General features: G+C 40.0%; 1 protein-coding gene across 7 annotated transcripts in view; it reads right to left on the reverse strand.

Moving 5' to 3' along the window:
• FBXO15 (F-box protein 15) overlaps window positions 1–19,454 on the reverse strand; it is a 74,513-nt gene that overhangs the window by 41,206 nt on the left and 13,853 nt on the right. For 6 of the 7 annotated variants that reach the window (XM_016933884.3, XM_016933886.3, XM_016933890.3 and 3 more), the window contains 5 exons: window positions 15,696–15,938; window positions 14,686–14,895; window positions 11,256–11,382; window positions 9,769–9,851; window positions 8,656–8,798 (listed from right to left, as the gene is read on the reverse strand). In XM_016933884.3, coding sequence (XP_016789373.2) covers window positions 8,656–8,798; window positions 9,769–9,851; window positions 11,256–11,382; window positions 14,686–14,895; window positions 15,696–15,938 — 806 coding nt within the window. The remainder of the gene's footprint in view (window positions 1–8,655; window positions 8,799–9,768; window positions 9,852–11,255; window positions 11,383–14,685; window positions 14,896–15,695; window positions 15,939–19,454) is intronic. The other variant, XM_016933885.3, reaches the window with a different exon arrangement.

Raw genomic sequence — 19,454 nt, forward strand, 5'->3', positions numbered from 1 at the left:
TCTTAACCAATAATGCAACTATATCCTGAGTCCTGGGAGTCCTCCTAGTGAATCACTGAAATTAGGGAGCCAATGTCATCTATTTACATTTCCAAAAGAATAGAAAACAAAAGCTATACAGAAAAACCCACAGGCATTGTTACAAGTTCACCTTAAGTTTTCATTTACAAATCACTCTTTCAGTATTTCCTTCACTATTTACCCACATTCCCTCTTTCCTCTCATAAATCCAATTCAGATAGCAAAATACTTCTTCATCTAAACTTCTTTTTAGCTTAATTTTAGTGGCAATACACAAAGAAGCAGGTAACAATATGTGCAAGTCTAGGGATCATACATTTTTCTTTGAAAAGAAATTAGATCCTTTTTAAAATTTTCCACATAGCCATGACTTGACAAAGTGGCAGAACACATAAAAATACAAAGAAAGGACACTTCCCAGTTCCTTGGAGGAGGAGTATGACAAAGTTCCAAGGAGAAGCAGTCAAATAAACCCATGAGGAAGAAAAGAAAGGACACGGATCCTTTTTATTCACGATCAGGTAGTGCTGAGAGGTCAAAAAGCCTTTCCCTAGACACAGCTTCTTACTGAGGGAGAATAATGTCTAGAAGCATGAGCAATATTTTATGGAATTAGAGGACCTACGGTCCTCCTAACCACGCCAAAATAGAACATCCTCAGATCTGAAAGGACAACAGAGGAAGAAAAGTAGAGCAAGACTTAGTGTCCACTGGCCTGGGAGCTGAGCCCGCTGGAGACATGTCAGAACTCAAAGCTAAGAGACACAAGCTGTTGCCTCAAAATGGATGACTGCAGCACTGGCTGAGCTGGGAGATGTTGCTGGTCAGCCAATGAGGTGACGCTTATTTCTGAGCATTTACCACTGAGTCAGTTTGGAAATATTCCTCCCACTCTGTGACTTGAGAACCTAATCCCAGGCACCAAGAGTTAAATGGGTTCTTCTGGTTTGTTTTTAGTAACAGACACTGAAAAAAAATCAAAGGACCTTGTACCAAAGTTCATGGGACAGAGTTAAGAAAATAGAACTAAGGGATATTTTGTTCAGAGAAAATATCGTGACCAAGAGGTGGACGACATCAAATTGCCAGAACTCACTCTGAATACTTCACTGGGATTGTTCTGCCTGAAAACAAACACGAATCCTTTGATTATTTGCATTCCCTACATATTCAATTCTAGAGATCCTTTTAGCCAGTATAAGGCAAATTATTCTACACAACGCATTCTATACTTTCTAAAGAAATACATATGTATCTTTTAAAGGATGAAGATATACACTGATACATAGATATATCATAATGCATAATGTATAATTGAAATAGCTACTCATTACTTTTTCTATGAGTCTAAGATTTATTAAAATATGAATAAAGGGTTTATGTATACAAAAATAATTTGACAGAAAAATCTGGAACTGCAAAAGATGTGAAAGATGTTTTGCTCCACTCTCCTGGGTATCTATTTCTTTAATGATACGGTACTTTCTTGGTCACTGTAGTTTCAGAGTGGTTAACATCTGCTAAGCCAGCCCCCTCTCAATTCATTTTCAAAACTTAAGACCTGGATGGTGATCACACAGGTGTTTTCTTTACAATTATCTGTCTTATGCATTTCTCTGTGTGTCATTTCACAATACAAAGATGTTTAATTACCAAAAAAAAGGAAAAGCAAGGGAACAATTAACACAACAGACAGAATGGTGGTTCCCTCTGGCAGGAAAAGAAGCAGATGAGAGCAGGTTGGGGACATGCAGGCTGCTTCAAAGTTTGTGGTACTGGCCTATTTCTATACTGTGGTGGCTACATGATTTTTTATTGTATTGTTTTTCTGTAGCCTGTATACATAGAAAAGATTATACTTTCTCATTAAAAATTTGAAACAAAATTTCTCAGCCATTTCATATGCATATGTGCATTTCCAAAGTGATTTTTTAGACTCTACTTTGCAAGTTTGATAATAAATTTCTATTGGGGTTTTTAATAGGATTGCAATGACTTGGTGGACTTAATTGGAGCATCCATAAAATCCCTTATTCAAAAATAGAATCCTGGAAATGTCCATACAGAATGACCAAATTCTGGCTCTATTAATAAATTATGTCATAGTTGAAGTTTTATCCTTTCCACTCAACCCTATTACCCCGGCCTGGACCCTCCCAGTAACCTGTCTGGACACTGCAACTGGTCACTTCATCCCCACCCCAGCTCCTCCTGGTGTGCCCTTCCTCAGAACATTCCAGAAATCCCTCATGCCACCCCTCCCCACTCATGCTTGTGCCTGGATTCCCAAGCCTCTCTCTGTCCCTGGATTCCCAAGCCTCTCTCTGTCCCTAACCCTATCAGGCAGGGATCACATGGAGGCAGGGCTTCCCTCTGTGTGGCCCATCTCCTGCATTCAATAACGGTTTGTTAATAGATGAACCCCAAACGACCCAGCCTCATCCCTTTACTTCCTGCAGCTCCCTACAGCCTGCCTGGTTAGTGTCAAGCCAGGCTTCACAGGTCTCTTGGAGGATGAAGAGAACAGAGAGCCACCTACATTCCACAGACGTGATGACAGAACATTTTATCCTTGATAGGGAGAAAGTCTTTTTTAAAACATGGGGGCAAAGTGATTTATACCCAAACGCAATGACATAGCTGAAATTTACTAAATATACCACATGGTACCACAAGAGAGTTTCTCAAAAACTACAGAGGACATTCTATTTGTATAATACTTTTAAAAAGGTTACAAAGACACTCTGATGGCAACAGCACCCTCTGCTGACTCCTAGTAGTGCAACCATGGGAAGTAGAAATATATTTGAGTCCACCTTGGAAATCCTACTTTGTCATCTTTTTACTGGGGGGAAAATCATAAAAGGCGAATTATTCCTAACTCAGTTTCCCATTCTCCTTCATTTAACTTAACCTCTTATGCATTATAACAATCACATAACCATCAAGGGGTTTATTAACGTTAACACAAAATTGGCTTAAATGTTACTCCAGCAAGTCAACAGCCTACCCTGACCACACTTACAGTGCCAAAACTTTGGAAATACACTGACAGTCACACACACACACAAGAAGATACACTCTAAAAGCACATCATTTAAAAGGCAAAAATATACAGGAAGTATATTACAGGAAGCAGGACATACCCAGGTCTGGAGTCGCACGGACCTGAGTGCAGACTGTGCCACCTACTAGCTTTACAGAACAGAGACCTGACTCTCTACCACCTTCTGATTCCTCATCATGAGGAGGTAAAAGTACCCACAGCTCAGGCTTGCTGTGAAAAGGAAGTGAAATACTTAACATGAAACATTTAGCAGAAACCTATAATGAGTGCTCAAAAATTTTCCCTATTATTATCATATTCATCATTATTAAGGGCATATTTTAAGTATGAGGAATGCAAATATAAAAATTAATCAATGTTATGCTGTATTTGTTTGCAATAATGAATGGCGAGCCCTCTTCTCTGAAGTTCTAGATAGTCCCCTGAGACAGACCTAGCACCTAACAAGCCCTAACTCCTCAAGAATAGAGTGATGGGATAATTCTACATGTGTATGGATCCCAACATACATAATTCTACATATGTATTTCTTTTTTTTTTTTGAGACAGGTTCTTGCTCTGTTGCCCAGGCTGGAGTGTAGGGTCACAATCATGACTGAACCCTGGAACTCTCGATCCTCCTACCCTCAGCCTCTCAAGTAGCTGAGACTACAGGTGCATGTAATCATGCCCAGCTAATTTTTGTATTTTTTTGTAGAGACCGGGTTTCACCATGATGCCCAGGCTGGTCTGGAACTTCTGGGCTGAAGTGATCTGCCTGCCTCAGCCTTTCAAATTGCTAGGTACAAACATGAGCCACCACACCACATCACATAAAGGTAGGCCAGGGTGTGGTGGCTCATGCTTGTAATCCCGGCACTTTGAGATGCATAATGTTAATAATGTTAATATTCCCCTTGACGATTTTACGACCTGTGTATATACACATATATATGTGTGTATATATACACACACACGTTGTATAAACATCAAGGGTTCTATTAACATTATACACAGAGAGAGAGAGAGAGAGAAAGAGAAAGAAAAATGATTTTTTAATGGCAAATAATGGTATAAATGAATAAATTCTGTATAAAGACTGTACAGGAGTTCTCTGTACAATGTAAAATTATTTCAAAATAAACATTTTTAAAACTGAAAGTAATATAATTAGTGTCTTGGAAGCAATTTTTATAGAACAGTTGGTATTCTGCAAAAACTATGTCTTATAAGCCATCTCAGATGAGAAATGGCACAAGTTCCTGATGTTTGCCTTGTAATGAGAGGATGACATAGACATTAAGTACCTAAACACAAATTTCATTTTTATTTGTGTAGCCAAGTAACCTACCCTAGGTACAAAAGTAGAAAGTACTCTGCCAGACGTTGAATTTGTGAGGCTTTTTATTTCCAGAGAGAAGTACACAGTCATGTACTTTAGAAGGGGAACTCTGATGCCCTTCCTCTGGGTTGTAAGAGAAAAGGAATCAAGGCAGTGGGGGAAGACCAGCAGTGGCAGCTCTGGAACAGCACAGTGGCCTAGGAAATAGGCCCCACCAGCCTCCTGGGGCCTCCCCAGACCCTGGGAGGCGGGATGAGGGCAGGGCTTCCCAGTCCTGGTGGAGAGGCTCAGGCCCTCGCTGTCACCTTGCTTTGGTCCCACAAGGAGGGCCAGCCTGCAGCTCTGCTCTGCAGCATCCTGAAGCTGCATCTTTTCCTCTAGAGGCAACAGAGAACTGCAAGAGCTTTGACCAAAAAGATCCTGGCCAATGCGGCTGAGAATCCTAAGCTAAAGAAACAGAAAGAGCTTTAAGATAACAGGCCCAGAAGAGTCTATGTAAGAGCCCCTCAACTGCACGGCCTTTGGGAGCCACCCATTCTCTTTGTGATATTTATGTGCAAGCCTACTATGTGCCATGACAGTCCTGAACAAAATAAACCAAAATACTGCCCCGTGGAAGTTACTTCTCTTAAACATATAAACTACCTAAATAAGTAAACTCAGTGTGATAGATAGTGCTATGAAGAAAAATTGAGGCAGGCAGGTGAGAAATGGGGAGAGTGAGGGCTTCTAGGTGTAGCAAAGTGGGTAAAGCCTCACTGAGAAGCTGTCAGTGAATCAGGCTCAGAGAGACATGACCCCCAGGACCCACGCTAAGATCTGGGGCAGTAACGCTGCAGGCAGGAGGGGCACACCAAGAATGTGAGGCCACAGAAAGCCTGATACAGTCAAGGAACAGAGAGGAACTCACTAAAGCTGCAGCGGAGCTAGAGTGGGGAGGACAGAAAAGGATAAGGCCAGAGAGGGGATGGCAGCAGTGTGGGCTGAGGTGGGGGAGGCAGAGTGGGGACACACAGGGCTCTGTAATGGTTCACAAGGTTTAAAGGGGAAGGAGAGCTCTGAGGAGCAGCTGTGGCTGGCTGGGACCAGCCAGCCATCTCACCTCATCTCTGTGGAAATCGCATCTTGTTCCCCCATTTCCCAGGCCAGCTGCTACAGTGGTGGCACCAGGTCAGGCTAGATGCCGAATTCAACACTCCATGAGGGTTGCAGCCATGGAGAGCAGAGACTCAGTTCTCTGCTAATACTGGCATAAAAGGCACAGCGTTTGTACCCTTGGTGTGCACTAGGGCACACTGGGGGCACCCTCAACAATGTACACAGTGTGTACTTAGTCAAAGGGATATCATAGTCTCCAGTGTTCATGAATATAACAGAGCTTCAAAATACACATGGCAAAAACTGATAAAACAGCAAAAAAGTACACAAATTCACTGTCAGAGCTGGAGATCTCAACACCTCTCTCTAACTGATAAAACAAGTAGGCAAAAAATATCAACTCTCTCAACCGATATTACCTAATTAATATTTTCGAACACTCTACTCAACAACAGCAGAACACATTCTTCTCAAGTACACATGGAACATATACCAAAATAGACCATATTCTGGAACATACAACAAATTTCAGTCACTTTTTAAAAATTCAAGTAATACAAAGCATATTTCCTGACCACAATTGAGTTAAATTAGAACTCAGTAACAGAAAGATCTCCAGAAAATCCTCAGATATTTGGAAACTATATTACACACTTCTATCTAACCCATATATCAAAGAAGAAATAAAAGGGAAATTAGAAAGTATTTTAAAGTGAATAAAAATGAAATAAAACATATCAGATTTTGTGGGATGACACTAAAACAATACTTAGGTGGAAGTTCATAGCACCAAATGTCTCAATATGATAAAATGAAAGTTCTCAAATCAATAATTTCCACTTCTCCCTTTAGAAACTAGAAAAACAGCAAATTACAACATAAGCAGAAAAAAAGTAGAAAGAATAGAAATCAACATGCAAATCAATGAAATACAAAACAAAATAATACAGAAAAAAAGGCAATAAAACCAAAAGTTAGGTCTCTGAGAAGATGAATAAAATTGATAAACTTCCAGCCACACCGATCAGGAAAAAAAAGAAATACACGAATTACCAATATCAGGAATCACGTAATGTCACTAGATTCTATAGACATGAAAAAGATAATAAGGGACTATTACGAAGAACTTTATGCCAATAAAGTCAGCAACTTAGATAAAATGGACAAATTCCTTAAAAGACAAAAAATACCACAGCTGACTCAAGAAGAAATGGATAACCTAAATAGCTCCATCTCTTTGAAAGAAAAGGAAACTGTAGTTAAAAGTCTTCTCACAAAGAAAGGTCCAGGCTTGGATGAATTCTACCAAAAAAGGAAGAAATACTACCAATTCTATGCAAAATCCTCCAAAAAATCCAAGAGGAAAGAATACTTCCCAATTCATTCTATGAGACCAAAACCTCACAAAGAAATCACAAAACAGCTGGAAGATAAAACGAAAGAGAAGTAACAAGAATTAAATACTTCATAAATATCTTAACAAGAAATGTGCAAAACTAGTATGAAGAAAATTCTGAAACACTCCTAAAAGACATAAAAGTATTTTTAAACAAACTGAAAGATGTTCCACATTCTTGGATGGAACAATTCAACAACAAAGATGTTAATATACCTCAGGTTAATATGTGGAATTGAATAATTCTGATAAAAATGCCAACAAACATGAGAAAACCTAGCAATCTTCCTGAGCCAAAAAGCAAGGAAGACTCAAAGACAAAGAGGATATCTACAGGACACAGAAGCAGCCCGAAGCAGATCCCACCGACCAAGAAACTTCAAAAAGAAATGTCTATAACTGACTATAAATTATTAAATAAATAAATATCCAAGAGTCCAAAGTGACATTAAACAAGGGTGGGGGCGAGGAGGAAAGAAGAAGAGCTCACATTTCTTCCACCACAGGAGATGACTAGTGCATCACTGAAACTGTGCTCCAGAGTTAAAGAAGCTAATGACTAACAGAAATGCTTGAGTTTGCAAGATGGCAGATAAGAAAAGAGGCAACTTACTAAAATAATAAAACGCCCTCCACTTGTAAGACAAAACTGGCTGAAATCAGTCGGAACCAATATGGCCAACTGGAGTTTTCACAGATGGAGCTTTCTGACATCACAGCCTGAATTCCCACCACATGTTTCATATTAACTCCTCCTGAATTTGCAAGTGACCTATGAGGGCATGAAGAGGTAACTGCGCCATGCCTGAGGACTTTCCAGACCTCCCTTTCCTTCCACCAATCACCTACTAATCCCAGAATCCACTCCCTACACCTTTTCTAATAAAATTACTGCATCAAAGCCAGCATGAGGAGACAGATTTGAGCTGGACTCCTGTCTCCTTATTAGTGGGCCAGCCATAAAAAGCTTTTCTTTTCTCAAAAACCTGGTGTCACAGTATTGGGTTCCAGCACATTGGGCAGCAAGCCCCTTTTGCTCTGTAACATCAATTTCTTCATCTGAAAATTGGCAGTTAAAAGGAAAGAATTAAGCATTTGCTCTGCCTTTATAGAAGTTCACCCAGGTGATAAGAGAAAGTTCTTTACAAAATCTCAGTTGATAAATATAGAAATAGTGACATAATTAGAAAATCAACATTTTTAAACAAAATATTTGATTTAGGCAAATATCATTAATGGGTGTCAAGTCCACTAGATGAAAGACTTTGGAGGACCAAAGCTCCCTCCTTTCCTCTGTCTGCCCCAGCCTCTGTCCTGGCTTTGGTAGGTGTGGCAAACAGTGATGCAGTACGTAGAGGAGAAAGGCTGGTTTCTCTTTACTCTCATCCTGGAGCGGCACGGGCCCTGCTGGCAAATTTACCACATTCCTTTAAGAAAGAAGGGAAGAAGTCTGGGGAAAGCAGAGAGCATGGAAAAATAATAAGGAAGCATCAGTAGAGAAGACGAGTAGGGGCTACCCCCAGAAGGTGGCATTGAGAGTGATGGTGGTGAAGGAGACAGAGCCAGTGCTGAAGAGACTCGGTCCAGTGAGGACTTTCACAAGTCCTGGGATGACACACGGGTCTGGGAGGATACTGGTGCCAAAAGATTATAAAGTGACCAGTGAGGGCAATTCTTAACTCGGACATCAAAATTCGTTCCCTCACCTCAACCTTTAATTTCATAATGAAATAAAAACTCAATCAATTTCACCTCTCTTGGTGAAGAGATTGCGAAATGTACCACATAGGTAGAAAACCCCACCGCTGTGCAGATCAACATGGAGTTGGTAGCCGTGCAGTCCATACTCGGGGCTATCATCCAAAAAGGGGCTATGTGGAGGCAGTTCATAGGGGCTGAAAAGCAAAACAAAAGAAACATACAAATTTGTCAACGCCAGGGATAAAATTCTTGGTTTGAAAATACTTTTTAAAAAATTACCATCCATATCAAAGCACTACCTCCTACGAATGAAACTCCATAGGATTCCCTATAATCTTCAATACTGTGAACTTAAAAGACTGCTCAATATTCCTTTTACCAACTTCTATAAAAACAGGCAATGATGTGAGTTCTGTAGGCAGCCACAGCCCAGCACGGGTGCACATGTTTCTGCAGCTGATCCCAGGATGGCCACTCTATAAAGGCCACTCTGCCCTCCATGTTGTTCTCAGTGTCCAGGGGACAAAAGTGCTCAGCAGGAAAAGGCACTGAATACCGATCTGCAGGACAAACACCCAGGCAGACCCAAAGCCAAAACAAAGTTTTATTCAACAAGAAAAACATGACTACGTAAGGCGACAAACTCAAAAATACTCAGGAGCTTCTCAGGTAATAAAAAAAAGAGTAAGGGAGTCTAAGTCCACAGGAAAAGGGTGAGAGCTGTAGTGAAATGGGAAGCCTGTGCGCCACCTAAAGACACTCGAATTCATTAAAAGATACACACTGTCCAGACCGGACAGAATCATCCGCAGGCCAGGTTCAGCCCAAGGGCCATGAGTCTACATGCCTTACAAGATGTGAAAATTCACATAAGAGCAAGAACTTGAAGGACAGTAGTGGCATCTTGAAGTAATCAAGCTATCCTACCCATATAAATAACAACCTACTAGGTACAAATTCCTTAACCCAGAATAAATAAAGCAAATATGTATTCGTGAATAATCCAATTATTTTAGCGACAGCTAATTGTGCCTGTTGGTTTGTGTTTACTGATTAAAAACAGAATATCTCTGCAGCTATTCTCAGGATATTAAGATGGCATCAACTTCTAATACTTTATATTTACTGTACAAAAATTCAACACACCCACATATAAATACATACATAGTAGCCGAGCCTAATGTGCTCCTCTCCACAAGGTGATGAAAATGAAGATTTGCCATAACAAAAGCCAGTTCTTCCTCCTTCTGAAAAGTTAATTGAGAAGAATACATATTTCAACCAAAATGCTTAAATTTTTCACAAGATCGTTGTGAAGATCACAGCACATTCATCTTGCAGATAGAGGCACTTTCTTACAAATATAAGATCACCACAGTGCTAATGCATTATTACTGCTAATATGTTACTACTATCTAATAAGACTTATATTTCATATTGACAGCAGGACCACAATTCACCCAAATATGCAGAGCACACAGGACCAAAAGAACTCACAGCCTAGAGCTTGTGAAATACCAAAAGATATATATGATAGTTGTGAAACTATGCAGTTAGTTCCAGGCTGTTTCAAATTCCTTTCAAAGACTTTCACAGATACCAGATTAATTCTACAAATACTGAACTTTACTGACACAATGTTCCTCTTGCAAGTAACTGCTTGATTTGGTCAACGTGGTGGGAATGATTAGATTCAACTTCTTCACTCGTCCATGAGGTTGAATAGCAGAAAATGCGACTATTTGGGGACTGACCTCCATTTCTCCCCAGATTCACAGCTGACACTGATGGGCATAGGTGACCCCAAATGGTAAATCTGAAGGTGCCACTCTCCAGTAGCCAGGCAGAGGACAATCGAAGCCACCAGAGTGCTCACAACTCTGCAACTGACAAAGCTGGATGCATGCGAGTCACCGAATGCAGAGCAGGCAAGCTGCGGTCTCGCCCACAAGCCACCTTCACACAGAAAGGGGAGGAGGGAAAGAAAAAGTGACGGCCACAGTCGGCTAAGGAAAAGGGATAAGAGGATGGTGTTGTCTGAAGCTAGGGTCTTAATCCTGTCTAGTCATTGTAAACTAATGCATAACGCCAACTCAGAAACAGATTTGTGAACTACTATCTTAAAATATCAGCCAGACCTGGTGAAACGAGAAATCTTATGCAGAGAGAAAGGATAACATCGTAGACAGCTGACCCTGAAGAGCAGATTTCACTCAATGCCGCACCTACAGGATCAGAAACAGGCTTGGGAGACAAGCTTGCTGAACACATAGTAAGGGAAATGTTGTCAGAGAAAGAGCATGAAAGGAAGAGAAGAAGGAACGTGGACTGATTGGAAGTGGGAAAGCCACATGACATTAAAGGAATAGCATGAAGGAAAACATGAAGGCAGGAAGAGGTTGTTGTCTATGATAGCAGAACAGCAGAACAACAGATAGCAGAGTTGTCTATCATAGCAGAACAGCACAGCAGCCTCGGTGGAACAGAGAGGGCCATGTTAGCTTGAAAAAATGAAGTTGGTGAGATGGTAAAACGGACTGCAGTTAGTGAAAAGCTTAAAGGATTTTACATTTGAAGTCATACATAATGGTAAGTAAATGTGGTATTGTGATGGGGAAATGACACAGTACATACAGGGACTCAAGTCTTACCTTCCACACTCCCACCAGGAGGCCAGGGTGCAGGCAGAAGATCCGAATGAGTCTGTCACAGCCAATCATGGTAGATACGGTCAAATGACTCAGATTGTACTTTGCAATTAAAGAATGCCATCGGAGTCTTTGAACGTTATGCCAAGGAAAGGAGAGAGAGAAGTGAGCTTTCCTGTCCATAGTGTTGTCAATTCTCTTTAGCGTATCACAAATGTGTTTGAAGAGCATGTTAATGATGTGCTCAAACTAAGTGGCACGTTGGCAGGGTGAGGACACAAATGAATAAAAGGCAAAATGGATACATTCAGATTTCCAACCCAACTAGGTATTTCTTCCCCTCCGTCTTGCTCTTACTGTCAACTCAATGACCCAGCCGGGAGGAAGTTGAAGGACCAGGAAAGTGATGAAGTGGCAGCATTGTCTCCTGTTCTATTCCCTCCAAATCCAGCACAATACAATCTAAAGTAGACTCTCCATGTGTATTCCTAGTCAAGTGAGTAAAACGACACAGAAGCAAAGATACACTATTTCAAGTGACATAAGAACGGGTGGTCTCAGGAGGTGGCTGGAAAGCAGATGGGCCTTTTACAGTTATTATCAAGGATAACTCAGAGATAGTGAAAGTTGACACATCAGAAATAAACTTAAACTAAATCACCAGTGTTTTCATAAAGGAGACACTAACACAGCATTAGACTGAAATCCCTGAGGAGCTGGGGCCACATCTCATTCAACAGTTGGTGCCCAGCACCTCAGGCACAAGCCAGCAGGCAATAGGAATTCAAAGGTACATTAAATAAGTAAGTTAAAAAGGACACCAGCTGCAGTCCAGCTTCAAAGTGGAAGGGACTGTGAAGCATCAAAACCAGATCCGCAGCTACCACATGACCCTAGTCCCATGTTCAGCTCTTCAAAATAACTTCTTGTGCAGAGAACCACAACTGGGTAAGGAGAGACGGTCGGTGAACGTGTGTGATGTAGAAATTAGAAATAAACCCAGCATATGCAGAATACACTTGGAGGAGGATAAATGCAGGGTCAGGAACCTCACTATGGAGTCAGAGAAACCTGAGGTAAAACATTAGCTTCAACCTACAGTGACTTTGCGACTATCACAGGCTGGTTCTTTGTGTATGAAATCACCAGCCTGCTGAGTGGGGACGAGAGCACAGGGCATGGGGCAGGTGCTCAATAAATCACAGTCCCTGCTAGTATCATTAATGTGGATAGAGGAGGCTGGGTGGGGATGTGAGAAACCTTCTTCTCTGAAAATCTGGCTGTAGAGGTACTTATTAAATAGACTCTGAGAATGTGCTGAGTCCTCATGTGCTTGGCCTTACAGCCACAGACACAGAAACTAAGGCTGACGTTTCCCCAGCAGTTCTCACAAATTTAGGGTGGGACAGCACAAGTTGCGGAGCAGAAAATGCTGGCAAGGAAGAAAATTTGGAGTCTGACTAGAAAGGTATAAATTACAGGGAAATCCAGATTACATCAATAAGGCTTTCACTGTTGAAAAACTTCTCATAGAGGAAACAAAAAAGACCCAAATAAAAATCACAAAGGCTCTTTTTGGCTGTCACACAGATGCGTACAAGGATTTATATTCCTGCATGATGAAAGCATTCACTTACAAACTTGCAATAAAAGTGCCGATCAAAACAAATCCTAAAAAACACTTTTAGTTTTGTTTATCACAGTTGATCAAAGGCTGGCTGGAGTCCATGGAAGTTTCACGGAAATAAATTACATCAAATGAATTTTCCCAATGAATTCTAGCACTGGGCACTATGTAGTATCTATTACTTCTGACCTTGATGACCATTTCAGGGAAATACTGTCTTTAACTGAGCTTTATAATTCAACATTATCCATTTAACTTAATTCTTCAGGATCATTTGAATTAATGTTAGCCATTTTGTCCTAATATCTGTACGTAACATTTCATGATATGCCAAGTAACATATTGTTTAGCAAAACTAGTACAGTTTGTGTACTTATTCTACAAACGTAATTTTGAAATGCATAAAGCCTAATTACTACATTAGAAAAAGCTGGCTTCCTTCATGATCCCGTATGAAATTTCAAAGATTTATCCAAATAAACGTACCATTTTTTAAAAGGTAACTGTTTCCAAAGTATCTTCAGTAATATATTTAGGAAAAATAATTCATTTTTCATCATAACATTAAGAATATTTTTAGAGTACAATAAAACCTGGATTTGCCAGCACCAAGAGGTCTGAATAGTCTTACATTCAGAGCATGGGAAGAGAGCTCAGTAATCACTAAAACAATGCTCAAAGAGCAGGCGCCATGGAGAAGAGCCAAAAACAAGGTCCCCAGTTACAGAGCTGCAAAAAAAAAAAAAAAAAGTGTCTGTATCCAGGGAAACCATGAAAGAACCCTGTCCCTCCATAGAGATGGCAGGCACTAATGTCAGATATCACAGTATCCTCCATAGCAAGGACAGACAGGAGAGAAACCAATGGGTGGAACTGCAGCACGCAAGGATGGTAAGAAAACGACATGGTAAATACTCCTGAAAAGTCAAAGAATACTGAGACAGTGAAGGAGATGGGAGGGCAGGAAACCAACGCAGGAGAAGGCAGGTATTACCTTTATATTTGCAATATATCTTATATAAAGCTATGTTAGCCTGCTCCAGAGATGAGGATGCTATGCATGCCATAATCCAGCTTTTAGGAGGAAGCAATCAATGATGAAAAAGACAGCCTGAGAGAGCTGCTCAGAAAGGCAGAATGCCAGCCTCATAGTGAGTATGGACTCAGTGCAAAGCCACCTGACAACAGAATAGTAAAGGGCTCACTAAGCATTACCCATGTGCTGCACACTTAGCTGATCTACGCATTTTATAGTGATATCTTTTGATCGATCTTATTCATTGCAGTCATATATGCTAAATACTATGCCAGTATAACGATCATTCCATTTCATAGAGGAGAGAATGGAGACACAGAAAGAGTAAGTTACTTGCACAAGATCACATATCTAGTAAGTTCAACAGAAGGCAGACAAAATAACTCATAATTATGATTTGGTTTCCTCATATTTAGACTATGATTAGTATACCATTTACTAAAGAAGGAAGATATCATATATCTTTCTGTTAAGATGGTTACAATGAAAAACCTCAAAGGTTAGCCATCAATCATCCAGGAAATTTTGTTAACTAGAACATCATTCTTTACCATTAAAGACAACCCCAAGATACGAGGAAGTTAAATTTAGACCTAATCGGAAATGTGATAAAATGCACTCTTTTCCTCTTCTACATTAATGCAGAATGTACATTTAATATGTGATAAAATTAAAAAACGCTGCTCTTATTTTTTAATTACAAAAGTAATGCCAACTAATATTTACATATAAGATGCTCTCACTCAACAGTTCTGCTGATTGGTACTTACCTATGTTTGGTGGGAGTTTTATACCAGTCGGTAAAAACTGGTGTCATGCCACATAAATCTAAGGTTGACAATGATGCTAGGCACGGCCATTTTTTGCCATACCATATAACAGTAACTGATGTGTCATTTATGGAAAGATCAACATGCTCCATGATATATTCTTTTCCACTTTTTTCTTTCAGTATAATTGCCCAACCTAAACCAAATATTCTGGAGAAAGAAAAAAAAACTAACAATGTTTGCCTCATTGAAAAAAAAAAATGCTAAAGGCAATTTCACATATCTTCTCTAAAGCATCTAGTTCCTTAAAAGCCAAAGTCAAAATTCTCAGAATGTGCCCAGTATAATTTTCATTTCAACAATAGTACTCTCTTTAGACTTTTTCTCCTCACCTAACACCCACTGAACATCCATGATTTTCCAGGTACTGGCAATATATAAATAAGACAAAGGTTCTGCCCAGAAAAGAGACCTTGAACATTCTTATTGTACTATAGCAGATAAGTAGGTTACTTCTGCTTTTCATTAAAACTTTAGGCTACTTACTAGTTATCCCTCTGTCTCTGCAAGAAATTGGTTCTAGGAACCCCATGATACCAAAATCTGTGGACGTTCAAGTCCCTTATATAAATGGCATAGTATCTGCATATAACCTACACACCTCCTCCCGTATTCTTTAAATCATCTTGAGATTACTTATAATACCTAATACAATGTAAATGCTGTGCAAACTGTTGTTATTATGTATAATGTACTGGTTTTATTTGTATTCTTTTTTATACTGTTATTATTGTTTCAGGTTCCCCCCCACCAGTACTTCTGATCTGCAGTTGGTTGAATCAGCAGATGCAGAAGGCTATGCGGAATAGGAAAATGATACATATTTTACAGATGCACAAAACACACAAAAATACTAGAGACAGTCCCACACAATCTAAACTGCACATATGTCCTACGTACACGATACTTTGAGCTGATGCCATCATTCTCTTTTGGAACACACTGCGTACCTGAGGGCCTCTTTGGTCTTAACTGGAAGGCCTGTGTAAGGGTTGACAGGTTTGAGAATGTCAGCTAGTGCGGCTTTTACAGATGCTATTTGTTTTGTGATATATTCTTTCTTCCAATAACCAGCTTCTTTATCCTGAACTGACAGAAAGCTCATAGACATAGCTATCTTCTCTACTGAATTAAATTTCCAATTTGATCTTGCAGGTGAAAAAGCAGTTGAGTAGATTCCGATCCAAATAAAACTGGAGGGAAAAGAGGAAATATGTTAACTAAGAGACACTGTCACCTACCTTAGTCATAATATATCAAATTAGAGATGCATAATATTTTCAAATAATCCAATTCCATGAATAAGCCAAGCTGAATATTTACAGTTGAACGTTCATCTGTTAAAGTGAATTGCAGTTTGAGATTTAGTGTTTTAAATTCAACACCACCAAAAACACATTTTAAAAAAAGGAAAAGCCCATTTCCCAGGGTCAGGTCTCAAGTGAGTAATCTCATGTTATTTAGGATCATCCAAACGACTGCCCTCTTATACCAGTAATGGAATAGGAAATATATTATTTAAACATAACGGAAAGTATATGTAGTATGATTCTTGTTTTTAAATACATACATGCTTTTAAAAAGATCAGAAAGGATGTATGTACACACACCAAGAAATTTCAATAGGGAACAACGGAATTGAACACTCTTTTTGCTATTTTTTAACTTTCAACAAGGAATAGGCTTTCACAAAGAGAAAAAAAGTGAAGGTTTTTAATGGTAACAACTAAACAATAGTTAACATTAAATTTTGTCAACACTTACTATGTGTCAAGCATCGTTTAACCACTTTATGTATTATACATGACTCATTTATTCCTCAGAAAGAAACCAGGAGGTGCTGGTATTCCTGTCCCCACTGCATAGATGCTGTAACTGAGGCTCAGATGCAAGGTGAGCTGGCCCAGGTCTGTGCACTCAAGTGTATAGTGAAGCTGGGATCTGAACCAGAGCTCACACTCTTATCACCTGGGTTTCACTGCCTCTTCAATCACAAAGAAATGGGTCAAAGAAACTGAATAAGCTCCCCAAATTCAGAGAGCCAATAAGCCTCAATGTTGGAATTCAAATTCAGCTCTGACTCAAAGTCTGTTCCTTCCACTCATCTCTACTAAGAGGGCAGGAGAAGCCCCACGAGTGATGGCAGTGAGCTGGCCTGAGGGCTCCTCCCTCTCAGCCAGTACTCTCCACCAGGAAAGAGAAGGAAGACACAGGGAAAACTGAGGCAGCGGTTAAAATCAATTCCTTATCTGAAAGGCAAACTTTGCATTTTAAACATTAATGATTTGCTCATTTAGGTCTCCACATTACTACTCAGAGCAGCATGGGATGAAGCAGTCAATGGCCTGGAGGCTGCAAGGAAAAAGCGATTCCCCCACAGAGCAGTGGTCCTGAACTGCAGCAGGACCCCTGGGGATAACTGGGTGCTCTGGGGAGGCAGAGCTATTTCCTTAACCACAGCAGAAAAGGACCATTTCTCAAACACGTGACTTCGGAACACCACCTCCTTGACTCAGACATTACATGGACTTCCCAACAAATGCAAGCTCACATACAGTCAGACCCTGGTTGAATTATCTTCCTAGTGTGGGTTTCTCAAGTCATTTCTCACTCTGCAAAATCACTTCATGCCTAGCTTTTATATTAAAGTGTTTGTGTTTTCAATTCAGAAATCTCTAGACTTTCCTATGTAAGCGGACAGATGCAATGCGATGATGAGTTGAGTACATTTAAGTAAAGCTGAAACTGTTTCACCAAAATCCTTTGAATAGACACTTTTAAAACTCCCTTTGCATAAAAGCTTGTTTGTGTTTTCTTCACATGTATTTTATTCAGCATCTCACCCTATGTAAGTATTCCTTTAGCAGGACCTTTATGGAGCCTTGAATTCCTCACATCAGCACTATCTAAACAACCTCTGATACTATTTTTACATGCGTTAGCACTTACCAACTGCAAAAACAAACACTGCCGCAGAGATGGGAATCACAGCATAAACTCCACATGCAGTGAGTAACCATAACCACAACTAACATTCGTATGATGAACTATGTTCACACACATGATCATATATTACTTACCGTAAGTGAACCTAAGTGAAAACATTTTATATTGCAGATGGTTCCCCTTGATTTTTTATAATATACAAATGTTAAGGTTCAGATACCTTTCACAGTCTCCAAACACATTTACTTCTTGATCCCCAAATGCTCCATCCTGTTAGAAGGCCTAGTCAGATTCGAGGACGAGGGCATATTTATCCAACAGAACTACCAACAGGCTCAGGGAAACTCAAACAAGTTGTTTAGAAAATGGGGCCAATTTAATGTTCAGATAAATAGTGTTTGCCAGAGTACATGGCAAATAAAACCCCCTTGTGATAAACCAGATGTCACCTCATCCACACATCCCTGTTTTTCTCACGCAGAGACAGGGTTCACACAGAAGGGAGTAGCCCCGCTGCTGGGATGGGGCACTGGGGAGCCCCCTGCCCTTCAAGCGTGCCTGCCCATAAGTCATCAGTGTAACTCACTACACTATGTGTGCTTGCCCTCTCTTCAGAAGCAACGCTTAGAATACACTGTAAACTTTTCAAAAACACATATTGATTACTTGTTCAATTATCACACATCCTTTTCTGTAGTCTGACTTCATGATCAGACGTTGACTTTAAGAGTCAGACTATGACTCTTTAGGTCCTTTAGCAGGACCTAAAAAGTGCAATTCAACTTAGCACAATTAAATATGTCTTTTGAAAAAGAAAAGAAATGTGAGTGCAATTTCATCAGTAGCTCATATTTCCAAATGGCAACTTCCAAGAAAGTGAGGAGGGCACACAAATAATACTAAAAGTATGCAAAAAACATCACTAGAGCAATGCTCCAAATCTGATTCCAGGCCTGGTTTCTTCACCATGCAGGTGAAGTGGAGAGAGAAGACAGTAAAGAAACTAAGAAATATACAATTTATCAGCTTATCTGAAGAGTCTGAGTTCTACCCTTAAATAAAGTGGGAACCCTCCAGAATGCTAGTTTTAGATATTTGGTTGACTCCTTCCTTGAAAAATGCCTTGCTGTGCTTTCTTTTAGTGACCACCTTCATCTCTTATTAGATCATTGTCGTAGTCTCTTTGTGTTGCTACAAAGGAATACTTGCGGCTGGGTAATCTGTAAAGGAAAGAGGTTTATTTGGCTCATAGTTCTGCAGGCTATACAAGGAGCACAACACCAGCATCTGCCTCTGGTGAAGCCTCAGGAAGCTTCTATACGTGGCAGAAAACCAAGGCGAGCCAACTGTGCAGAGATCACATGGCAGAGAGAGAGAAATAGAGTGAGCAAGCAAGAGAGAAGGAAGGGAGGTCTGCCAGGCTCTTTTAAACAACCAGCTGTAGAGCAAGAACTACAAGGAAGGCACCAAGCCATTCAGGAGGGATCTGTTCCCATGACCCAGATGACTCCCATTAGGCCCCACTTCCAACTCTGGGGATCAAATTTCAACATGAGGCTTGGGGAAACAAACAAATCTCAACTACGTAAATTACAACAATCATTAAGGAAGGGAAATGTAGAAATTGCTCTAATTCATTCTATAACTACTGTGAAGAACATTATTAGTTCATTCATTGATATGTGTATGTGTGTGTTTGTGTGTGTGTGTGCATGTATTGACATAGACATACATATATTCTTCCATATAGGAAACATCTCTTT

The sequence above is a fragment of the Pan troglodytes genome, chromosome 17, assembly GCF_028858775.2.
Source record: "Pan troglodytes isolate AG18354 chromosome 17, NHGRI_mPanTro3-v2.0_pri, whole genome shotgun sequence".
Lineage (NCBI taxonomy): Eukaryota > Metazoa > Chordata > Mammalia > Primates > Hominidae > Pan > Pan troglodytes.